The 24077-nt window shown below is 52.6% G+C and overlaps 2 protein-coding genes across 4 annotated transcripts; one reads left to right on the top strand and one right to left on the bottom strand.

The window, feature by feature from the left end:
• Nucleotides 1–174: 174 nt before the first annotated feature.
• CEP41 (centrosomal protein 41) lies at nucleotides 175–18894 on the bottom strand. Of its 3 annotated transcripts, none has more exons than XM_054631198.2 (11): nucleotides 17877–18894; nucleotides 14856–14919; nucleotides 13873–13920; nucleotides 8843–8904; nucleotides 7405–7474; nucleotides 6860–6986; nucleotides 6010–6167; nucleotides 4827–4894; nucleotides 4090–4204; nucleotides 3041–3256; nucleotides 175–1796 (listed from the first exon to the last, which is right to left on the bottom strand). In XM_054631198.2, exons 1-11 carry the CDS (start codon nucleotides 17964–17966, stop codon nucleotides 1648–1650), a joined length of 1167 nt encoding a protein of 388 aa, XP_054487173.2. In that variant the 5' UTR covers nucleotides 17967–18894; the 3' UTR covers nucleotides 175–1647. The 3 variants fall into 3 exon arrangements, with proteins under 3 accessions (XP_054487173.2, XP_077035417.1, XP_054487175.2); XM_077179302.1 differs by lacking the exon at nucleotides 17877–18894 and adding an exon at nucleotides 17788–17862; XM_054631200.2 differs by lacking the exon at nucleotides 17877–18894 and adding an exon at nucleotides 15226–15348.
• On the top strand, nucleotides 15420–24076 carry MEST (mesoderm specific transcript). Its single transcript, XM_054631203.2, has 12 exons — nucleotides 15420–15556; nucleotides 17583–17737; nucleotides 18405–18484; nucleotides 18886–18963; nucleotides 19346–19482; nucleotides 19730–19788; nucleotides 20565–20605; nucleotides 21455–21525; nucleotides 22286–22387; nucleotides 23038–23114; nucleotides 23515–23578; nucleotides 23937–24076. The coding sequence occupies exons 2-12, from the start codon at nucleotides 17584–17586 to the stop codon at nucleotides 24052–24054; spliced, it is 981 nt and encodes a 326-aa protein (XP_054487178.2). The 5' UTR covers nucleotides 15420–15556; nucleotide 17583; the 3' UTR covers nucleotides 24055–24076.
• Nucleotide 24077: the final 1 nt, after the last annotated feature.

Raw genomic sequence — 24077 nt, 5'->3', positions numbered from 1 at the left:
AGTTGGAACTGGAGTGGTTTTAAGGTCCCTTCCCAGCCAACCCTTTAGGATTGTGTGACCCCATCTCACCTGCTGCAATCCCTAGGGAAGGGGGAGCTGAGCCCCTGCTCACTCCCAGCTTTTCCAGGCTCTCCACAGCTCTCAAAGCTGCAAATAAATCACCCAAACAGATGCTGTAATTTACATTTTATTAAATTAAACCTCTCAGCCTCTACGGAGTTTGACTCTGCTCCAAACAACACCAAGAGTCCAAATCCACACAAATCCATCGAGATGGTGGGAAAGTACATCCAGTCCTTGCTTTGATTCCTTGGATTTGGAGGATCACAAACAACTCAAGCCAGTTTTATCCAACAGTTTCACCAGGAGGTTTTCATGCAGCACAGAGCAGCCAGGGATTCTGGATCTGTCTCCCACAGCTGGATAGCAAAATCAGGATTTTAGCCAATGCAATGACACTGCCAAGAGCTCATGGAGCTGGAAAAATCTACTCCCACAGCAGCAGGACCTTATCAGACTGAACCTGCCAGTCCTGCAACCAGCACTTTCTGACTTCACACTCACAGTCACAACAAAAGATAAATGTGCCCAGGGATGTTGAGTCCTAATCTCCCAAACAGGAAATTATGTGCCATTTCTCCTACTTTTTGTCCTTTCATAAGAATTATCCCAAAGTCACCAGTGAGTTTTGGGATGTGTTGAAAATTGTCTGCTTCAAAAAGGGGGAAAAGCCACTGAATCCAAAAATACACACAAACCCCACAAGATCACGATAACCAAGCAGGACCAGGCTCAGCAATGCTAGGTGGAAAACTGGAGAGCAGAATCCCTCCAAAATCACTTCCAAAGTGTCCCATAGGCAGCTCAGGAAAATCAGAGCTTATCCAGAGGCACCAATTCAAGGAAAACTGTGCTACTCACTTTCCAGGAAACCTTCACCCTGTTCAGTTCCTGATTCCAGGGCCCTGCTGGGTTTTAGGGACCCTGGTGAGGGTGCAGTGCAAATTTTCCTTCAGCCATCCCAAACCTTAAAGAAACTCCTAAAAAACACTGGCAAAGGAGTCATTGGGAAAAAACATTCTAGTTATTCTCCTCCAGCTCATCTTGAAAAAGACACAACTATTCACAAAGTGTCCACGAGCAAGCACCACTGTCACAGCACCAACTGGGCAATAAAAACCATTTTTATTACAAATACTTCTGTTCATTATCATAATTTATTTAAAAAAACTAAACAAACAACCCTTCCAGGATCTTCTCTCACTTGTGGCATGTTGCTGAATGTCTTTATCTCTGCTAAAACCACCAGAGTTCGTGCTCACAGATGATTTGGGGCCTGTTCACCCTCACAGCTCCAGGCCTGGGAATGTTACAGACACAAATTCCTTCAGCTGGACTAAAAACTTTGTGGGACAGTTTCTACTGGTGCCAGCCTTTACTAGCAGTTTTCTCCCTCCCCTACAAAACCAGTTCTATCAGCTGTGTCCTGCCCTGCACCCCAGGTGATGCCATTCCTGCTCCTGTGAACATTCCAGCTGCCCAGCCTTACCCGAGCCGCCAGTTCTCACCAGGGCTGCTTTTCCCTGCCGATTCCTAAAACCCCACCGGGGCTCGAGTGCTCAGCGTTCCCAGCAGCTGGACACTGCTTTATTTCCAGGGCCTGTTCTGGATGCTGGTCCTGCTGTGGGAGCGGCTGCTCAGGGATGCCAGGCTGCGAGGAGAGCTCTGCAGGCTGGGGTTGCTCCTCACCGATGAGAGTTTGGAATCGCGGCCCGAGAGACCCCGCGTAAGGCGGCCTGTGGGAGAAACAACCCCAAGTCACAAAGTGCTCGTGCACAAGTTGTGGCTGCTCCATCCCTGCGTGTGTCCAGCCAGGCTGGATGGGCCTGGAGCAACCTGGGAGAGGGGAACGTGTCCCTGCCCTTGGGGTTTAAGGTCCCTTCCCACCCAAAGCATTCCATGATGTGGTTGAGGCACATTCTGGTGATGCCTTAGAATTTGAGCTTTTATATTTTTCAAATCCTGCACTGCATTAGTGCTACAGCACGTGTCACAGCTGAGACAGCCACCATACCCAGAGTGCCACCATACAACATCAGAAAGCTTCACCTCACACACAGTAACACCATTCAGAAGGCTGCAAGCATCTGCCCTTCGGGTTCTTCAGCCCAGCCTCTCACACCCCTCATGCATTGCCCCTGTGTGCCCCCTGGGGCTGCTCAGCACACCTGGGCTCTCCATGGCTCATTGCTGTCAGTGCTGCTCACCTGCTTCTCACAGCTGAGGCCAGTTAGGGATGAGGCTGGGCCAGCTCCACTCCCAATTATCTCTGCACCTACAGCTTCCCACCCAACCATTCCATGATGTGGTTGAAGCACATTCTGGTGATGCCTTAGAATTTTAGCTTTTATATTTTTCAAATCCTGTACTGCATTAGTGCATGACTAAACTCCACATAAAAGATTAATTAAGTTCATCTGCCCTTAATGTACCTGAAGATCCTTCATTAAACAGATCCCCTTTCATTCTTTTAACTTTGCCTCGATGCCTTGTGAAGGCTGGCCTAGATGGAGCTACAGAATAAAGCAGGGATTCATTCCAAGCATCTCCTCCATGGATGCACCTTGGGCAGCACCAGAGCCCAGCCAGGGCTGCACCCAAGATGAACCAAAATGGCCCCAAAATGCACCAGCGCTCCCGGGGTCTCTCCCTGGGATCAGTTCTGCTCCATTTGCATCTTGCAGTTCATTGTCCCATTCCAGCTTTAGCCCCTGCAGTCCCACCCTGCTTGTTTTTCTCTCTCCAGCCCACGGGGTTTGTGCTCCTGGGCTGAGATTTGGGGCATTTGTCCTTGGTGCCCAGCTGGAGCAGGAATTGTTTTGTCTCCCTGCTCTGTGCACAGAGCTCACCATCCCATAATATGGAGCTCAGACCCACACACCAAAGCAGCACAGAATGGGAAACAGAAAAGCCAAGCCCTGAGGCATCAGCCTGGCCTCTGCTTCTAGGCAAGCCCAAAAAGGCAGCACTGGTCTCTTACTGGCAGTGTCTGAAGGGATCTGCTCCTCAGCCAGGTAATGCCTCAACTTCTGCAGATCATCTGCAGAAAACCTCCACTTGTTCTCTGCAGGGGTGGGTGGCACCCTGGCGGTCGCTCTCCTCCGGGCAGTTCCTGTGGGAGCTGCCACCTGGCAGGACACGGGGAGGGTGCCGGTGATCAAACCCTCAGGGATCTTCTGGGCAAGGACCTTGAGGCCTGCAGGGACACAGAGCAGCTGTCACCCCAGCTGGATGGGTCAGGAGGGACCAGGCACGAGGGATTTGTGGAGCTGGAGGGCCGAAGTTTGGATGGAGAAATGTGGGCAACAGGAGAGGGGGAATTCTGCCCCTGTGCCCTGCTCAGGTGAGATCCCACATGGACTCTGGGGACAATGGCAGGGGGATGTGGAGCTGCTGGACAGAGTCCAGAGGAGGCCCTGGAGCTGCTCCCAGAGCTGGGAATGTTCCCCTGGGGGAGGGAAGGATCCAGGGAGAGCTTCCAGCACATTCCAGGCCTGAAGGGGCTCCAGGAGAGCTGCAGAGGGACTGGGGCCAAGGCCTGCAGGGACAGCACCGAGGGAATGGCTCCCAGTGCCAGAGGGCAGCCAGGGATGGGATCTTGGCAATGAGGAATTCCTGGCTGGGCTGGAATTCCTTCCTGGCTGGAGGAGGGATGTGCTGGACAAGCACTGAGAACATGCAGTGATGTCCCAGCTGGGGGACAAACTCCAGCAGGGGTGTGGCCAGAGCTGCAATCCGTGCCCAGGTGCCTGTGGCTGCTCCCCTCCCACCACGTGAGGCACTGCCCAGAGCAGCTGGGGCTGCCCCTGCATCCCTGCAGTGCCCAAGGCCAGGTGGACACTGGGGCTGGAGCAGCCTGGGACGGTGGGAGGTGTCCCTGCCCATAGGGACAGGACTGGATGATCCTCGAGTTTCCTCCCAACCCAAACCATCCCGTGACTGCACGACCCAGATCTTTCCCATCTCCAGCTCCCAGGAGTCGTTCCCTTTGCCCAGGAGGTGTGGGGCAGCTCTCCCAGCCCCACCTACCCCCAGATAACATGAAGAGGTTCTCGAAGCCCCTCTCACACATGGTGGTGGCTGCCTGGCTCGCCAAGCGCTCGTCGTTGTCGTACACGATGATGATTTTGCCATGGGCGTTTTTCTGCCGTGGGAATTGTTAAGGAGTCACTGTTGAACTTAAGGGATATTGAAACATTTTAGGAAGCAAAAGAGACAAATGGGATTGGGGAGGGAAAGACTCCATACTTGGCTTGCAAGCAAGAATGCTCTCCCTGAGGAATTCTCAGTGGCTGAGGCTTGGCAGACACAGCTTAATTCCCACTGGTTACAGCATTGCTTCAAGATTGGGAATGGCAACAGCCCCTTTGTTTACAACCTCCCCTCAGAATCACCAGCCTGGCAATGATCAGCCTAATCCCACTCAATAATCCTCTGTCTGTCCCCAGTCCCAGCAAGGTGCTGACAGGAAGCCAAAGGATTTGATGGGTGCATCCCTGGAGCAGCAGCAGGAGAGCAGTGCCCAGGTCTGGCTTGGCCTTCCAGCAGCCAAAATCCTGGGAAATGCCAAATCCAGGCAGCTCCCACTGGAGCCAAGAGGAACCCTGAGGAAGCAGAATCCAGCATCTGGTGGGGGCAGTGGAGCTGCACCAGGTAACTCCACCTCCTGTCCCACCCTTTTTGAGATCCCTACGTTTGCTTGGATCAGCTCCAATTGATTTTGGGAGCCCCCACCAACATCCCCCGTGTTCCCATGTAAAGGATACATATTCCAGAATATTATTTGTATAGGGATTCATGGTTCTAGACAACGTTGCAATGGGATAGGAATAAGCTGCAGAAGGGAAAAGAAAAAAAAGAGGGAAAATCATCCAGAGGCTGAACACCAACATCCTGGGATACAACAGCCTTGAGAACCCACTGAGTATGGGATTAACATCAGCTCAGGCCCCTCATCCCCTCCCAGGAAGGAGGATGTGCTGGATAAGCACTGGGAGCACCCAGTGATGTCCCAGCTGGGGGACAAACTCCAGCAGGGCTGTGCCCAGGGCTGCAGTCAGTGCCCAGAGCTGCAGCAGGAGTGTGCCCAGAGCTGCAGTCAGTGCCTGCCCAGGGCTGCAGTCAGTGCCTGCCCAGGGCTGCAGCAGGGCTGTGCCCAGAGCTGCAGCAGGGGTGTGCCCAGGGCTGCAGTCAGTGCCTGCCTAGAGCTGCAGTCAGTACCCAGAGCTGCAGCAGGGCTGTGCCCAGGGCTGCAGTCAGTGCCCAGGGCTGCAGCAGGGGTGTGCCCAGGGCTGCAGTCAGTGCCTGCCCAGGGCTGCAGCAGGGCTGTGCCCAGGGCTGCAGCAGGGCTGTGCCCAGGGCTGCAGTCTGTGCCTGCCTAGAGCTGCAGTCAGTGCCCAGGGCTGCAGCAGGGCTGTGCCCAGGGCTGCAGTCTGTGCCTGCCTAGAGCTGCAGTCAGTGCCCAGGGCTGCAGTCAGGCCCTGCCCAGGGCTGCAGTCAGTGCCCGCCCAGGGCTGCAGTCAGTGCCCGCCCAGGGCTGCAGCAGGGGTGTGCCCAGGGCTGCAGCATGGGTGTGCCCAGAGCTGCAGCATGGGTGTGCCCAGGGCTGCAGTCAGTGCCTGCCCAGAGCTGCAGCAGGGCTGTGCCCAGGACTGCAGTCAGTGCCCAGGGCTGCAGTCAGTGCCTGCCCAGGGCTGCAGTCAGTGCCCGCCCAGGGCTGCAGTCAGTGCCCGCCCAGGGCTGCAGTCAGTGCCCGCCCAGGGCTGCAGTCAGTGCCCGCCCAGGGCTGCAGTCAGTGCCCGCCCAGGGCTGCAGTCAGTGCCCGCCCAGGGCTGCAGTCAGTGCCTGCCCAGGGCTGCAGTCAGTGCCCGCCCAGGGCTGCAGTCAGTGCCCGCCCAGGGCTGCAGTCAGGCCCTGCCCAGGTGCCCAGGTGCCCAGGTGCCCACTCACCCCCCACGATGTGGCACTGCTCGTAGGCGTCGCGGTCCCGCACGTCCAGCAGCAGGAAGGGGCAGTCGGGGTAGGGCCTCTCCCTGGCCTGGCTGTCCTTGTCCTCCTTCTTGGGAGAATCCTTCTCCACGTCCAGCTCCCCGACCCCACTGATCACACTGCAAAGGGAACAGCAGCTTGAGGAATGCTCCTGTGTCTGCCCAGCACTTCCAAGGCTGGGCAAGAGCTGGGCTAAAGCTTCCTCTTCCAGGGCCATCCTGGGATCCCTTCACATGGTGGGTTTGGGAAGGGACCTTAAGGATCTCATTCCACCCCCTGCCATGGGCAGGGACACCTCCCACTATCCCAGGCTGCTCCAAGCCCTGTCCAGCCCAGCCTTGGACACTGCCAGGGATCCAGGGGCAGCTCCAGCTTCTCTGGGAATTCTATTCCAGCCCCTGCCCACCCTCCCAGCCAGGAATTCCTTCCCAGTATCCCTGTGTCACTCTGAGGCCATTCCCTGTGTCCTGTCCCTCCATATCCACACACAACCATCCCCAACAGGAATGCACATGACTGAGCTGACCAGAGCACTGTGTTATCCCCAGAATTCTGGAATGTGGGGGGCTGCATGGAACCCCACAAACACATCTCCTTGTCAGACCACCATCAGTGACAACAATCTTGGGTTGCTGTTCAATCCAAACCCATTCCAACAGGAAATCCTGCCAACCCCCTCCCTCTCACCTTACAAACCCAGGCTTTAATGAGAAATACAGGACAGAACCCCTCAGCAGCAGTTTAAAATCAGCAGCTGGGCTCAAATACTCATCAGCTAAGGCAGGAAGGAAACGGTGTTGATGCGAGGCACCTCTGCAGCGTGGAGCGAAGGGATTCCCCTGCCCCTGAGCTGTTCAGGAACAGGACAGGGCTGGCTGTCCCCTCAGGGCTCCCTTTGCCGTTTGTCCCCGCGCCATCGTCCCCTGCAGCGCCCGCGCCTGCGGAGAGAACGGGGCACAGGGGGCTGAGCAGCTGCACGGGCTAAACAAGCAGCTTCTAAGGGCAGCTTCTATTCCTGGAAAGAAAAGTGTGGCAGCTTGATCTTCATCCTCTTAGCCAGGAGAATTTACCCATAGCCTCCTTATTGAAAATAATAAAGAGCCAGCAGGTTTTTTTTAGGGCTTGAGCTCTCATTTGAAGAGGTGAAAAAAGCGGAATTTTTGATGTGGATTATGTTACTGCCAGCACGAGGCCTTCCCTACTTGCAAACCTTGCTTTTTTAGGAGTGTTCCTATTCCCAGGCCACAGGTGAAGTTTGGTTTTTCCCTTTTTCCTCCTGACTCATCCCATGTGCCACTTCACCCCCTGGCAGTGACCCCCAGCTCTCCCCTCTGTGCCTGCCATCGGTGCTGTCACCTTGCAGCTTGTGCAGCTCCTCGTTTGTCACTTCCAGGCCTTCGTTGGACAGGGAGGCCACCTGGAGAACCTGCAGGGCACAAAAACAAGCAGACACTGATCCCACAGCCACAGCAGCTCGAGGAAAACAATCCAGGGAAGAAAAATCCCAGCTCTGCAGGATCCCACTCTTCACATCCCTGAGTTGAACCTTCCCTTTCCTTCTCTCCTGAGAAGACAATTTGGGGGTTTTTTCTTAGTTTGAAGCAGTTTTCTTGAACCAGCACTCCCCAGCTCTTTATTTCCTGATTCATTTTTCACTTTTTAAAATATTATGATTCACTGCTTGGAAATGAAATAATGCACAGAAAGCCCTGAAGTCCCAGCTGCCCACCTTCTGCAGTTAAACCTGGGCTCAGGGAGGGCTGCAGACACAAAACTCAGGTTTAGGTGCTGTTTTAAACAAGGAGGGCTGCAGACACAAAACTCAGCTTTAGGTGCTGTTTTAAACAGGGAGGGCTGCAGACACAAAACTCAGCTTTAGGTGCTGTTTTAAACAAACAAGGAGGGCTGCAGACACAAAACTCAGGTTTAGGTGCTGTTTTAAACAGGGCTGCAGACACAACACTCAGGTTTAGGTGCTGTTTTAGACAGGGAGGGCTGCAGACACAACACTCAGGTTTAGGTGCTGTTTTAGACAGGGAGGGCTGCAGACACAAAACTCAGGTTTAGGTGCTGTTTTAAACAGGGAGGGCTGCAGACACAAAACTCAGGTTTAGGTGCTGTTTTAAACAAACAAGGAGGGCTGCAGACACAAAACTCAGGTTTAGGTGCTGTTTTAAACAAACAGGGAGGGCTGCAGACACAACACTCAGGTTTAGGTGCTGTTTTAAACAGGGAGGGCTGCAGACACAACACTCAGGTTTAGGTGCTGTTTTAAACAAGGAGGGCTGCAGACACAACACTCAGGTTTAGGTGCTGTTTTAAACAAACAAGGAGGGCTGCAGACACAACACTCAGGTTTAGGTGCTGTTTTAAACAAACAAGGAGGGCTGCAGACACAAAACTCAGGTTTAGGTGCTGTTTTAAACAGGGAGGGCTGCAGACACAAAACTCAGGTTTAGGTGCTGTTTTAAACAGGGAGGGCTGCAGACACAACACTCAGGTTTAGGTGCTGTTTTACTCAGCCTTTTTCTTTTGCAAGATGCTTGAAGATCCTTTTAAGTTAATGGGCAAATAAAATAAAGAATTGATTTCAAAGATGGAGTCACCACAAACTTTAATTTGTAATTAAAGGAATTTGGCCCCAGTGGAAATGAATTATTTGCTTCTATTAAAGGCAGGAAGAAGCCAATACAAAATAATTACAATTAAAGCTAAATAATTACAGAGGAGTTTTTATTCCAAGGAAAAATGCTGTCCCTAAAAGATTTTGGAGGAGAGATGGATCTATACATACCAACTGAGCAAAAGTTGTCACCTTCAGCCTCTTGAACAGCTCATCCTTTTTATACCTGTAATCTACAAAAACAAAACAAAGGTAAATTTTCAGTCCTTTCCCAGATTTTTTAGACACCAGCTCATGGCTTAATCCCAGCTTTTCTCTGAGACTCTTCTGCAGCCAGGCAGGAATTCAGGGCAGGCTTGTGCTGAAGCATGAGAGCAGCAAACCTGGAGACTTTGTGAAACACCTGCTATGAAGAGAAGGTTTAACTAATCCCAGGTATAAAGAGAGATTTTGATTAATGCCAGGTATAAAGAGAGATTTTGATTAATGCCAGGTATAAAGAGAGATCTTGTGAAGATACAATGAAGAGGCAGATTCAGTTGCATTTGGACTCAAATATGAATTTCTGTTTTCCATGCTGCTGGGGCAGGAAGCAGTTCAGGATTTCCCCCTTTCCCTGCTGTCCTTTGGAGCCCATTGGAGTCACAAAGCTCCTTCAAGCAAAGGATTAATTTACCTTAATTTTTAATTTGTGTAAATTACAGCAGTGTCAGAGTGTGGGGCATTGTGTCTTTGCAAACACCAAGCTAAACACGCAGGTTTCATCTTAACAATGAAGAAATGCAAGATTTTGTACTTTATCTGACCATGAAATTCTGATTTCTTCCATTTGCTGCCACAGATCTCTCCAGGAATGGATAACTGACACAAGAAACTGGACTAATTGGGTCTTAATGGGTAATTAATACAAGAAACTGGCCTAATTGAGTCTTAATCCTGAAGACACAGCTTAGGGAGGAAGAAAACTGAGCAGGGCTGCTGGCAAAGACCCAGAGCAGAGATTCCCAGAGCCAGGGTGGGAGCCTGATCCCATCCAGATCCTGCAGGGGCAGGGAAAATCCTCCTGGAGGGAAACAAAAAGGTGGAGGAGGAGAAAGGGAAGGCAGGATGGGTATCAGGAGGAACATCTTGATATGGAATGGCCTGTGCTGGGAGCAATGGGAGCCCTGTCCCTGGGGAATGGGGCTGGGGAGGAGCTGCTCCCTCTGCAGCTGCTCAGCTCCTGAGGATGACAGTGGAGCTCGGGACCTGTGGCAAATCCACTCAGTTCAAGGATTCTAAATCCTCTCAAACCATCTGCTGAAGGCTCCACCAGCTTAGGGGAGATGGGAGAAGGGGGAAGGGCTCCCCTGCACATTCCTGCAGCCACCACAGTAAAAAACTCCTGTGGGATTGGCTTGTGGAAATTCCCCAGATGAGCTGTGTTTAGATTCAGAGCTCCCAAATTCAACACCCTTCCCTAAGTCATGTTGATTTTTGCAGAAAAAGCACCTCTCTGCTCCTCACAAGTTGTCCTAGGAAAAAAAGGAGCCCTTCCAAAATATCCAGTGCACATCCAGCCCACGGGGCTGAAGCACAGGAGGTGCAGAAAATGGACTGGAGGATGAAGAGGTGCAGAAACTGAATTTCAGGATGTCAGTTCATGGGACATGACCCTCGTGGTTCTTGCAAAACCACCTGCTTTCCAACCTCAGCTGAGGCTCTTAAACCTTCCTTTGACACAAAAAACCCCCAGCAACAATTACCTCCTGGAATTATTGCCCCTTTCATCTGCTCAAGGATTAAACCTGCCCAGCAAAGGCCAAAAAAGAGCCTTTCTGTCATGGCAAATAAACTTCAATTACAAGGACAAATAAAAGCAGCAAAAAATAAAAGCAGCAAAGCTTGGGAAGTGCTGGATGGATAAAAACCAAGCAGAACTGCTGCCAAATGAGGCAGCTCCTGCATGGTTCTTTCCTATCTGAAACAAGGACTTTTCACCCCAAAAAATCCTTTTTTCCCCTAGATCTTGCCTTTTTCACCCAAAATGCCTTCCCAAAGAGCTCACAGTGCTGCTTGCAGCTCCAAAAGCAACCCCTTGTACCTGGTCCAGTCCTGCATGGCTCCTGCCCACCTCAAACAAGGAATTTTCACCCCAAAAAATCCTTTTTTCCCCCAGATCTTGCCTTTATCACCCAAAATGCCTTCCCAGAGCGCTCACAGTGCTGCCTGCAGCTCCAAGAGCAGCCCCACGTACCCAATCTGGTCCTGCATGGCTCCTGCCCACCCCAAACAAGGATGCAGCTCCTGCATGGCTCCTGCCCACCTCAAACAAGGACTTTTCACCCCAAAAAAGCCTTTTTCCCCCTAGATCTTATCTTTTTCACCCAAAATACCTTCCCAGAGCGCTCACAGTGCTGCCTGCAGCTCCAAGAGCAACCCCACGTACCCAATCTGGTCCTGTATGGCTCCTGCCCACCCCAAACAAGGAATTTTTACCCCAAAAAGCCTTTTTCCCCTAGATCTTGCCTTTTTCACCCAAAATACCTTCCCAGAGCGCTCACAGTGCTGCTTGCAGCTCCAAGAGCAGCCCCTTGTACCTGGTCCGGTCCTGCATGGTTCCTTCCCATCTCAAACAAGGACTTTTCACCCCAAAAAAATCCTTTTTTTCCCTAGATCTTGCCTTTATCACCCAAAATGCCTTCCCAAAGAGCTCAGGAGTGCTACTTGCAGCTCCAAGAGCAGCCCCACATACCCAGTCTGGTCCTGCATGGCTCCTGCCCACCTCAAACAAGGAATTTTCACCCCAAAAAAGCCTTTTTCCCCTAGATCTTGCCTTTATCACCCAAAATGCCTTCCCAAAGAGCTCAGGAGTGCTGCTTGCAGCTCCAAGAGCAGCCCCTTGTACCTGGTCCAGTCCTGCATGGCTCCTGCCCATCTCAAACAAGGATGCAGCTCCTGCATGGTTCCTTCCCACCCCAAACAAGGAGTTTTTACCCTAAAAAAATCCTTTTTCCTCCTAGATCTTGCCTTTTTCACCCAAAATGCCTTCCCAGAGAGCTCACAGTGCTGCTTGCAGCTCCAAGAGCAGCCCCTTGTACCTGGTCTGGTCCTGCATGGCTCCTTCCCACCTCAAACAAGGAATCTTTACCCCAAAAAAACCCTTTTTCCCCTAGATCTTGCGTTTTTCATCCAAAATGCCTTCCCAGAGCGCTCACAGTGCTGCCTGCAGCTCCAAGAGCAGCCCCACATACCCAATCTGGTCCTGCATGGCTCCTTCCCACCCCAAACAAGGAATTTTCACCCCAAAAGCCTTTTTCCCCTAGATCTTGCCTTTATCACCCAAAATGCCTTCCCAAAGAGCTCAGGAGTGCTGCTTGCAGATCCAAGAGCAGCCCCTTGTACCTGGTCTGGTCCTGCATGGCTCCTTCCCATCTCAAACCAGGAATTTTCACCCCAAAAAAGCCTTTTTTCCCCTAAATCTTGCCTTTTTCACCCAAAATGCCTTCCCAGAGCGCTCACAGTGCTGCTTGCAGCTCCAAGAGCAATCCCATGTACCTGGTCCAGTCCTGCATGGCTCCTGCCCACCTCAAACAAGGATGCAGCTCCTGCATGGCTCCTTTCCCCCTCAAACAAGGAATTTTTACCCCAAAAAAGCCTTTTTCCCCTAGATCTTGCCTTTTTCACCCAAAATGCCTTCCCAGAGAGCTCACAGTGCTGCTTGCAGATCCAAGAGCAGCCCCATGTACCTGGTCCAGTCCTGCTTGCAGCTCCTTCCCACCCCAAACAAGGATGCAGCTCCTGCATGGCTCCTTCCTATCTGAAACAAGGAATTTTCACCCCAAAAAAATCCTTTTTTTCCCTAGTTCTTGCCCTTTTCACCCAAAATGCCTTCCCAGAGCGCTCACAGTGCTGCTTGCAGCTCCAAGAGCAGCCCCACGTACCCGGTGCGGTCCTGGCGGATCCGTTGGGATTTTCTGACATGGTTTTGCTTGGAATGGCTCTGTTTTCCAAGGGATGGGCTCCTCAGGGCTTTGGAGAGGAGGGAAAGGAGAGCAGAGAGGAGGAAGAGCCCTCCTGCGTGTCCTCAGGCCAAGGAATGCTCCAAAGGCTGGATGGTGGTGGGTGCAGCTGCTGAATTTTTGATGGCGTGGATGGAAAGCTCTCAGGTTACAGAAGGGACAGAGAGGTGCCTGTGCTGGGGATTTCAATCTGCATCCAGAGGGTGTCATCTATCCCTGAGAAACCAAGGGGGAGAAAGAACTTCCTCCACTCCCTGGGAACACAAGGTGGCCATTCAGCCTGCACAGAATGAGAAAAGTCCCTCCAAAAAACACAAAGAGAGAGAGGAGGGAATAAAAGAAGCGAAGGGAACAGATCCGCGGCGAGATTGGGAACGCACAAAAACCCCCAAGATTTTCAACACCAACAAAAAGCCAGGCAGTGTCCAGCACTGAAATCTCAGTCAACAGAGCGTTCTGGAAAGCTCAAGGTCACTCCTCTTTTCATTTTTGCCCCCCAAAGACCTGCAGTGTTTGGAAAATAACCAACCCAAAGGCCACAGACAAAGGCCTGTTTAGCACCAATGGATTCCCTCAGAAAGCAGGGCTGGGAACTAAACCTGAACGGATCCAAGCCCAATTCATGGAGCTTGCAGCTCAATTCAGGCTTTTTTCCACCTCCATAAATGCAGCTTTGAGGTTGAAGAGCTTTTCTGGCTCCTCATGTGGGAATAATGTCATCAATCACTGGTTTTATGGGGAGAAATTATTTGGAAAGCCTGGGTTTGGGGGGAAAATAGAGAAATTAAAATAATTTAGAGCTTCATTAGTCTGAGCAACATAAAGTCTTCAAAATGCCCATGTTTAGTGAAATCAATGGAAACACAAGGAATGAGCTTGGTTTTTAGCTTTTTTGGAGTATTTAGAAAGGGATTTAAATTATGTAAAGATAAAAGAGCTCAAGTTGTGACCTAAGAGTGAAATAAAAGTCTTAGAAATGATCCATAAATCTTCCCAGATCAGTCTAGCCTGCATTTCTTAGCTCAGAGAGCTTCCCATAACAAAATCCAATAACAAAGAAGGATCTGGATGATTCCTGCTTGGATTTTTAAATTAAATCTGTGGAGATTTCCAAGGAAAACCTCCTGGAATTCATCTCCTGCCCTTTGAGTTTTGAACCAAGCCATTTTTAACCCATCCTGCTCCTGCCCAGGTACTCACTTCTTTTGATCTCTTCCAATTTTTCCATGTATTTCGACAAACTATTTCCTGTAACCAAAAAAAAAAAAAAATCAATTTATTACAATTATTTATTTTTAGAGGTTTTCTTCAGGCCCATTGAAGCTTAAATTTAAATTGCTTTGAAGGGAGCAGCTGTTTGTTGTAGATCCTTCTTCCCAGTGGCAATAAAAGGTATAAAAATGCCACAATTTTCCTCTTTTCTCTCAAGGAAAGTGGAATTAAACAGTAAAATCCACGGATTTGCTGTTCCTTTCCCAACATTTTGGTGAGGATGCTACAAGATAACGTTACTGGATAAAATTCAGCTGCTCTAACAACAACAACAAAAAAAAACCACAAAGACACCCCCAAATAATGACCTTGGCTCACACCCTTGATAAGATACAGGAAAAGTCCATGGATAGAAATATAGATATTTCTATCTATAAATATAAATATGGATAGAAATTCCAAGACCAATAATTTCTATGGGAACCACCACAACAGAGCCTGACCCAGTTTAAACCCCCAAATTCTTCTTTTAAAAAGAAGAGGAGAAAAAACCCCCAAATTTTAAGCCAATAATGGCTTTAAACATGTGGTCATCTACACACAGAGCATTTAATCTCAGTTTTCAGGGGGGTGCATGCTGGTGTGTGAAGGTAAATATACATAAATACATTAAAAATATATAAATATACATAAATCTGTATTAGTAGTGCTTGTTCAAATTTCACCTTTGAAGGAAAATAGAGAATAGGAATTTAAAAAAAATTATAATTGTAAATAGGAAATTTTTATAATTTTTATAACTGTAAATAGGAAATTTTTATAATATTTGGTGAGACTAATCATAACTACAATACAGATTCTGCAGGGTTGGGGTGAATTAGCTCCGGGCAGAGGTAATTAAGACATTAATTAGATTTTTCTGTCATCCTACACCAATTTTGGGTGGTTTTACCCACAATAATTTCACTTACCGGTGTCCAGACGAGTTTTTATATGTTGATACTTGGGATTCGGGGGGATGCGCCGGGTTAGAAACTGTTTCAAAATGGAAAAGACGAGAAGCCAAAATTAAAAAAATAAAATTAAAAAAAAGGAGAAAAATGAGCAGAAAACGCGATCTGAAGGGGTTTACGAAACAAAAAAAAACCAGCGAGAGATTCCTAAATCTCCATGACGGTATAAACCCCGCTGATTTAAAGGCTCGAAGGGAGAATTTCTGCCGTTTGCTCTCCGCGCGGAGCTCTCTCGGCTCCGGGGGCTGCCCGAACCATCCCCGCGGCCCTGCCCCGTGTTCCCCTCGCCGCCCGGAGCCTGTGGAGAAGGAGAGGCCCCTGCCGGCACCTGGGGGTCTCCGAAGCCGCCCCGAGCCGACATCGCCCCTCACGGCCGCCGGCCCGCTCCGCCCGTCCCTCACGCGCGGCCGCGCTCCCGCCTCCCGCCCACCCCTCAACTACGCCCGCCGCCATTGGCCGCGCGCCGCGCCCGCAGCCAATCAGAGGCCGCGCGGCGGGGAGCGCGCGCGTCGCCCGGCAACGAGAGGGACGCGGCGGGCGGGAAGCGGCGAATGGGGGTCTGCGCATGCGCGGAGCGGTGGCCACGCCTCCCCGGCTCCGCCCCGCCCCGCCGGGACAGCGCGATGGCGGCGCGCGGCCGCGGCAGCACCTGAGCGCAGGTGAGAGCGGCGCGCGCGCGGCCGCGGCCACGCCCCCCGCCGGGAGCGCGCGCGGAGACTCCGCCCCGCCCTCAGGAAAGAGGCGTGGCCTGAGGGGAGGGGGATGGGGGTCCCGGGCTCGGTTTGTGGGCGGGGTCTGTCGGGGGTGTGGCCTCGAGGGGTGTCCCCTCAGTGGGCGTGTCCCCTCAGTGGGTGTGTCTCCTCGGGTGGGTTTGTCCCCTCAGTGGGTGCGTCCCCTCAGTGGGTGTGTCCCCTCAGTGGGTGTGTCCCCTCAGTGGGTGTGTCCCCTCAGTGGGCGTGTCCCCTCAGTGGATGTGTCCCCTCCCTTTGACCGCCATTGATTCCCTGAACCCCACTGGGGTCACGACCCCGCAGACCCCAATAAGCTCCTGACTCCCCCCATGGCCCCCTCAGGCCTCCCACAGCCCATGGCCCCACTGAAACCCCCCCAATGACGCCATGGCCCCACTGAAACCCCCCCAGTGACCCCATGGCCCCACTGAAACCCTACCAATGACCCCATGGCCCCACTGAAACCCCCCCAATGACCCCATGGCCCCTCAAGCCCCCCCCAATGACCCCACAGTCCCCGTGGACTCTTAGTGGGGTTATGCCCCCTCCCCCTAAACCCCATGAGTCCACAACTCCCCTTCAGACCCTTTATGGATCCACAGCCTCCCAATGACCCCATGTTCCCCCTCAAACCCCCAATGGCTCCACAGTCCCCCTCAGACCCCAAAGTGGACCTTTGTTCCCCCTCAAACTCCAAATGGCTCCACAGTCCCCCTCAGACCCCAAAGTGGACCCTTGTTCCTTCTCAAACCCCAAATGAGATCGACTTTCCCTCTCAGTCCCCAAATGTCTGGGGGATCTGCCACCCTGGGGACATGGAGGTTTATGGGAATGGGGCAGTTTGGGGTCATGGAGGTGGGTTATAGGAATGGGGCAGTTTTGGGGCCATGGAGGTGGGTTATAGGAATGGGGCAGTTTTGGGGCCATGGAGGTGGGTTATAGGAATGGGGCAGTTTTGGGGCCATGGAAGTGGGTTATAGGAATGGGGCAGTTTTGGGGCCATGGAGGTGGGTTATGGGAATGGGGCAGTTTTGGGGCCATGGAAGTGGGTTATAGGAATGGGGCAGTTTTGGGGCCATGGAGGTTGGTTATAGGAATGGGGCAGTTTTGGGGCCATGGAGGTGGGTTATAGGAATGGGGCAGTTTTGGGGCCATGGAGGTGGGTTATAGGAATGGGGCAGTTTTGGGGCCATGGAGGTTGGTTATAGGAATGGGGCAGTTTTGGGGCCATGGGGGTGGGTTAAGGGAATGGGGCAGTTTTGGGGCCATGGAGGTGGGTTATAGGAATGGGGCAGTTTTGGGGCCATGGAGGTGGGTTACAGGAATGGGGCAGTTTTGGGGCCATGGAGGTGGGTTATGGGAATGGGGCAGTTTTGGGGCCATGGAGGTGGGTTATGGGAATGGGGCAGTTTTGGGGCCATGGAGGTGGGTTACAGGAATGGGGCAGTTTTGGGGCCATGGAGGTGGGTTATGGGAATGGGGCAGTTTTGGGGCCATGGAGGTGGGTTATGGGAATGGGGCAGTTTTGGGGCCATGGGGGTGGATTAAGGGAATGGGGCAGTTTTGGGGCCATGCAGGTGGGTTATAGGAATGGGGCAGTTTTGGGGCCATGGAGGTGGGTTATGGGAATGGGGCAGTTTTGGGGCCATGGGGGTGGGTTATAGGAATGGGGCAGTTTTGGGGCCATGGAGATGGGTTATAGGAATGGGGCAGTTTTGGGGCCATGGAGGTTATAGGAATGGGGCAGTTTTGGGGCCATGGGGGTGGGTTATAGGAATGGGGCAGTTTTGGGGCCATGGGGGTGGGTTAAGGGAATGGGGCAGTTTTGGGGCCATGGGGGTGGGTTATGGGAATGGGGCAGTTTTGGGGCCATGGAGGTGGTCTCTCTGCACCTGGGGATCTCGGTGGCAGCGCAGAGCCCCGGGGTGAGCCCGGTGTCCCCGTGTGTCCCCAGGATGAAGGAGTGGTGGCTGCAGGTGGGGCTGCTGGGCGTGCCCCTCCTCGCTGTCTACCTGCACATCCCGCCCCCCCAGCTGTCCCCAGCACTGCGCTCCTGGAAATCCTCCGGGAGCTTCTTCACCTACAAGGACCTGAACATCTTCTACAGAGGTGACAGGGCCACCCATGCCCCGGTGGCCATGGATGGGGACGTTCCAAACCTGGTGGTGACAAATCCCTCCCGGTTTTTGCCGTCCTGGATCCTGGGGATGGGTCGGAACGTTTCACTGGGGAAAGTTGGTTCTTGTACCTTGGTGGGAAGGATCCCAGGATGGATCTGTCCTTCTCCTCTGGCTGGCCATGGCTGACATTGGGATTCCACCTCCAAAATTCTGAACATCCAAGGGTTGCTCCCAGGCAAAATCTCCCATCAAGTCTGGCTGGCCTTGGCCTCCGGTGGCTGCCCCTGCAACTCTGGGGCTCAGTTCCTTCCTTCCTATGGAGATCACTGGGACACAACATGGAGGAGACACTGGGAACCCTTTCTGCAGCATGGAAAGGACACTGGGAACCCTTTCTGCAGCAGCACAGAGGCTGCTGGAGTTAATTTGGGCTAATTAAATCCCTTTATCAATTGGTTTAAAATCCGTAGATTTGAAATCAATCCCGGATTGGCTGGTGAGGTTTCCAAAGGGAAGCCGTGGTGGGGCTCAAACCCATCCTTGGTTTTGGGGAGCAGAGGGAGAGGTGGATTCCCAGTGGGATGGACTCAGTTCCTGTCCTAGAAGGGAGGGATTTTGGGAAGAGCTGACTCCGGGGTGTCCCATTGTCCCCACAGATTCCAGCGGCGCCGTCGGCAGCTCGGACGTCGTGGTGCTCCTGCACGGCTTCCCAACGTCCAGCTACGACTGGAGCAAGGTCAGGGGCTGGGATCTGACCCCAAATCCCAGGATTTTCAGCTCCTGGGGATGAGCAGGCAGCACAGCAGGGGTGGGCCATGCTCCAGAGGAGAGCTCCTGATTTCTGCTGGAGGTACCACCGTGCTCCAGGATTTCACCTTGCTCCTCTCCCAGTGTGAAATCCAAGCTCTTGCCACATCCCACAGTCCAGGAAAACAGCCACAACAATTCCTCGGCTTTTTTTGGGTGATGGTCTGGCTGTTTATTGGGGAATTTTGACCTGCTGCTGTTTCCTTGGAGCTGGGATGTTCTCTGGGGTGCTGGGGAGGAGCACGTCCACCCATGGCTGCTCACCCCTGCAGATATTTCCATCCTCTGCTCCCACTGGATGATTTTTTGATGCATTTCTCCTCCTCCCAGATCTGGGAAGGGCTGACCCAGCGCTTCCACCGGGTGATTGCCCTGGATTTCCTCGGATTTGGATTCAGTGACAAGCCTGTGAGTACCCTGGCATGAGGATTTTCATGGTTGCTTCCGGCCCAGCACTCTGGAAAATTGGTTTTTGCCATCCAGGAGAAAAATTGTTTTTTCTCCTCGCATTTCCTCTGAAAAGGGATAAGTCTTTTATCCAACAGTGGAAGGGATAGGGAAGGTTTGTAGTGGATGGGTTTGATGGGACTCCAAAATGCCCCTTGACCCCCCTGGAGCACGGACAATGCTCCCATGGCTCTGTGGACATCACAGAACATCCCATGGGTCTGGGCTCAGCAGCTGCTCCTTTCCACATTCCATATTCCCACACATCCCTCCCTTGGGGCATTTCTTCTGCGGGCTCCTGCGGGCTCAGGCTCTCACTGGGACCCCTCTCCCGCTGTTGCAGAGGCCCCATGGCTACTCCATCTTCGAGCAGGCCACCATCGTGGAGGGGCTGCTGCGCCACCTCGGGCTCCGGCACCAGCGCATCAACCTCCTGTCCCACGACTACGGCGACACGGTGGCCCAGGAGCTGCTCCACAGGTCCCTGCCGCCCCTCCTGCCCTCTGCTGCCTCCACCAAGGCGATTCCCAGCAGATCAGTGGAAGGACGTGGTGCAGGATTCCCTCTTCCTTGTGCCTGAGGCGTCTCAGGGCACATCCAAGGCTTCCACCCGTCCAGTTCCCCAAGGAAATGGAGATGATCCCACACAGTCTGAGCTCCTGCTCGGTCCTTTCTCGGAGCCTGGAGAGGTTTGGTTGTGTTTCACCTTCTTCTCTGCTGTCCCCAGGTATGAGCACAACAGAACTGGAAGCATCCTGATCAACAGCCTCTGTTTGTCCAACGGAGGTAACGTCTGGCCAGGGTGGGATGGGGATCTGTGGGATGGGGATCCATGGGATGGGGATATGTGGGATGGGAACCCTTGGGATGGGGATATATGGGATAGGGATCCATGGGATGGGGAACCATGGGATGGGGATATATGGGATAGGAACAATGGGATGGGGATCCATGGGATGGGGATCCATGGGATTGGTATCCATGGGATGGGGATCCATGGGATGGGGATCCATGGGATGGGGAACCATGGGATGGGGAACCATGGGATGGGGATATATGGGATAGGAACAATGGGATGGGGATCCATGGGATGGGGATATATAGGATGGGAACTCATGGGATTGGTATCCATGGGATGGGGATCCATGGGATGGGGATCCATGGGATTGGTATCCATGGGAAGGGGATCCATGGGATGAGGATCCATTGGATAGGAACCCATGCAATTGGTATCCATAGGATAGGAACCCTTGGGATGGGAATCCATAGGATGGGAACCCATGGAATAGGAATCCATGGGATTGGGATCCATGGAATAGGAATCCATGGGATTGGGATCCATGGGATTGGGATCCATGGGATGAGAACCCATGGGATGGATTGGCTTTCCTATCTCCACCACCCAAATCCCAAGGATTGCAATCAAGGTGCTGTAATTAAGCAGGAGCATCAATCCTGGTGCTCCCTGGGCCACTTTCATGGCACTGTGAAGGGGGACAGCCTGGGAGATGTGCAGCAAAACCCTTCCAGCCTTACAGCTCCCTTCTTTGCTGTCCTTCCAGGGATTTTTCCTGAAACAAACCACCCCCGCTTCATCCAGAAGGTGAGCTGCTCCCCTCTCCAACCATACTGAACCCCAAATAAACACCCCTTGGTGAGCTGCTCCCCCTCCAACCATACTGAACCCCAAATAAACACCCCTTGGTGAGCTGCTCCCCCTCCAACCATACTGAACCCCAAATAAACACCCCTTGGTGAGCTGCTCCCCCTCCAACCATCCTGAACCCCAAATAAACACCCCTTGGTGAGCTGCTCCCCTCTCCAACCATCCTGAACCCCAAATAAACACCCCTTGGTGAGCTGCTCCCCTCTCCAACCATCCTGAACCCCAAATAAACACCCCTTGGTGAGCTGCTCCCCTCTCCAACCATCCTGAACCCCAAATAAACACCCCTTGGTGAGCTGCTCCCCCTCCAACCATCCTGAACCCCAAATAAACACCCCTTGGTGAGCTGCTCCCCTCTCCAACCATCCTGAACCCCAAATAAACACCCCTTGGTGAGCTGCTCCCCTCTCCAACCATCCTGAACCCCAAATAAACACCCCTTGGTGAGCTGCTCCCCTCTCCAGTCACACTGAACCCTAAAATCCCAAATAAACACCCCTTGGTGAGCTGCTCCCCTCTCCAGTCACACTGAACCCCAAATAAACACCCCTTGGTGAGCTGCTCCCCTCTCCAACCATCCTGAACCCCAAATAAACACCCCTTGGTGAGCTGCTCCCCTCTCCAGTCCCACTGAACCCCAAAATCCCAAGTTAACACCCCTTGGAGTGCTGCTGTCACGCCCCATGGCCACCCCAAGGGTCTGGGCCTCACGGGAGAAGCTCTCCATGGATTTATTGGTGTGTCCAGTGCTGAGTTGTGCTCCCTCCTTTCTCCCTTCTTCCCCAGCTCCTCAAGGATGGGGGTTTGCTGTCCCCGCTCCTCCTGCGGCTCATGAACTTCTTCTTCTTCTCTGGAGGGTGAGCGGGGTCTCAGGGGTGCTGGGCACAATCCATAACCACGGGAACCAAGTGGGAACGGGGAAATGCAGGAATGAGAAGGAATTCCTGGCTGGAAGGGTTGGGAGACCCTGGAATAGAATTCCCAGAGCAGTTATGGCTGCCCCAGGATCCCTGGAAGTGTCCAAGGCCAGGCTGGAGCACCACGGGACAATGGGAGGTGTCCCTGCCCATGGCAGGGGGTGGCAGTGAATGATCCTTAAATCCCTTCCAACCCAAACCATTCCATGATTCCACAAATCAGGAATTTGGCAGGGAGCGAGAGTGAATGATCCTTAAATCCCTTCCAAGCCAAAGCATTCCATGGTTCCATAAATCCAGGATTGCCTGGCACTGGCCCTGCAGAGGTGGGATTGACATTTGGACCATTCCCTCTCCACACCAGCCAAGCACTTCAGTTTTAATAATAAACCAAACAACTTTTCCCTGGACACTGGAATCCTCCTTTCCACAAGTGCTGGAATTGCACATTTCAGAGGCAACAAAGCCCCTGCACAATCAGATTTTTGTATTTTTAGCAGTGTTAAAACCCCTTTTTTCCCCCCAAAAAAGCCCTTTGAAGCCATCCAACACTTATCCCAACTTATCTGGGGGACATCTTGGCACTTGGGAGTTTTGCTGTGGAAACTGGAAGCGCTGGAATTTTTTGCCCTGGAGGAGTTTTTGAGTGGTTCCCTGACCCAGCTGCTGGTGTGTCTCTCCTAATCCCATTGTTTTCCAGGCTCGGGGCAGTTTTTGGGCCCTACACGCAGCCCTCGCAGGCAGAACTCTGGGACATGTGGGCAGCGGTGAGGAACAACGACGGGAACCTCGTCATGGACAGGTACCTGGCAGCAACTCCTGCGCGAGCTGGGGGTCACTCCTGCTGCTCTCAGGTGCCCAGAGCTCTCCTGAACTTCCAGCTGCTGCTGGAAAACAGCCCTTGGAGCGTTTTGGTGGAGATCAGTATTGGAGATGGACATTACATCCCAAGAAAGAGCTGGGGGTGATGCTGGAGCAGAGATTCTCTAGGGTGGTGCAAGGCAGGGAAATGAAGGTTGGAGATGTGGATCTTCTTCTTTGGAAGCCAAGGCTTTGGATTTGGGGCAGTTTTGGTAAAGACTAGAGCTCAGTCTCCATTTGGCAGGTATTTGAGCAGCATTGTCCCAAGAGAGATTTGCCTCTGCATTTGAACCTTCTGGGCCATTCCCAGAAATCCCAACCCCAAATCTTCAGTTTGGCAATTTTGGAAGGACGTGCTTTGTCCAGTTGGTGGCTTTGAGAAGGCTCTTGTGCTTGAGGTGGTGATGGTTGAGTTGAGCTCCTTGTCTCCCCTTCCCCGGTGGGAGAACAGAGTCCCTGAGGCCAGGGATGATGCTGTGCTGGAGGTGCAGATCCCACCTGGCTCTCATTGTGCCCACGGCTCCAGGAGCACATTCCAGGCTGGGCAGCATCCAGGCCTAACAAGGGCTTTTCCTCCCTCCCTTCCCTCAGTATTCTGCAGTACATAAACCAGAGGAAGAAGCACAGAGAGCGCTGGGTCGGGGCTTTGATGTCTACCTCAGTCCCATGTGAGTAGGAATCCATTCCTCCACTGCCTGGCGTTTTTGGGAATTGTCCCCCTCAGTTCCAGGCTCCTTCCACTCATCAGCCTCTCATTATCCTGAGCTCAAACCCAGTTTTGCAGCAGAGATAACAGTCCCTGTTCAGAGCTGCTTTTCCAGGGAGCTGAGGAGCTTTTTCAAGCCCAAAAAGTTGCAACCAGGGAAAAATTTGGGGGTTGGAGGCTGGACTTGACCCCAGGGCAGCCCAGCAAAAGCCCATTCAGAGCTGTCTTGTTCAGTGCTCCACTGGATGCTTCCCAAGCTTTGTGTGAGGAGGGAACACCCCTGCAGGTCTCCCTGGGGATGTTCTAATTAATGAATCCATTAATTTATGGGTACAAAGGCTCTGTCTGTGCTTCCCTTGCAGTGCATCTCATCTACGGGCCCCTGGACCCTGTGAATCCGCAGCCAGAGTTCCTCCAGCTTTACAAGTAAGACAAAAATGGCAGTGTGCAGCTGGGGCTTCATTCCAAGGGATATTTACCTGGCTATTCCCTCAGTCCCATCCTCATGGAGGCTGTTTTTAATTCCCACTGGCCCCTGCACACCAGCTGGTTCACTCACAGCACTCTGGAAGCTGGTTCTGCATTTTCAGTTGTGATCCATTGGAACACCACACAGGGAAGATTTGTTTCCTGAGGAAATCATCTCCTCCAAACTGACCTGAAGGAAATGCAGCACTTGCAAGGGGTCAGATGGAGCTGCTCCAGGCTTTTTTTATCCCCAAACTGGGCACGACTGAGTCTGCAGCAGTTGCTGTGCTTGAACCTTGCTCTGTTTTTCCACCAGGAAGGTGCTCCCCATGTCCACAGTGTCTGTGCTGGATGACCACATCAGCCACTACCCCCAGCTGGAGGATCCCCTGGGATTTCTGAATGCCTACCTGAACTTCATCAACTCCTTCTGAGCTGCTGCAGCTCAGTTCTCACT

Source organism: Agelaius phoeniceus, chromosome 5 (assembly GCF_051311805.1).
Source record: "Agelaius phoeniceus isolate bAgePho1 chromosome 5, bAgePho1.hap1, whole genome shotgun sequence".
NCBI lineage: Eukaryota > Metazoa > Chordata > Aves > Passeriformes > Icteridae > Agelaius > Agelaius phoeniceus.
Note: the sequence above shows the minus strand (reverse complement) of the source record. Positions and strands in the feature narration are given on the sequence as shown.

Coding starts and splice junctions, on each gene's coding strand:
- CEP41 (XM_054631198.2), bottom strand. CDS start 17,966: ATGTTCAGAATTTTGGAGGTGGAATCCCAATGTCAGCCATGGCCAGCC. Junction 4,895..6,009: donor GCAGTGCCACATCGTGGGGG/GTGAGTGGGCAC, acceptor TCCCTTCTGCAG/CTTATTCCTATCCCATTGCA. Junction 4,205..4,826: donor CAAATAATATTCTGGAATAT/GTATCCTTTACA, acceptor TTCCCACGGCAG/AAAAACGCCCATGGCAAAAT.
- MEST (XM_054631203.2), top strand. CDS start 17,584: ATGAAGGAGTGGTGGCTGCAGGTGGGGCTGCTGGGCGTGCCCCTCCTC. Junction 19,483..19,729: donor GCCCAGGAGCTGCTCCACAG/GTCCCTGCCGCC, acceptor TGCTGTCCCCAG/GTATGAGCACAACAGAACTG. Junction 23,115..23,514: donor GATGTCTACCTCAGTCCCAT/GTGAGTAGGAAT, acceptor CTTCCCTTGCAG/TGCATCTCATCTACGGGCCC.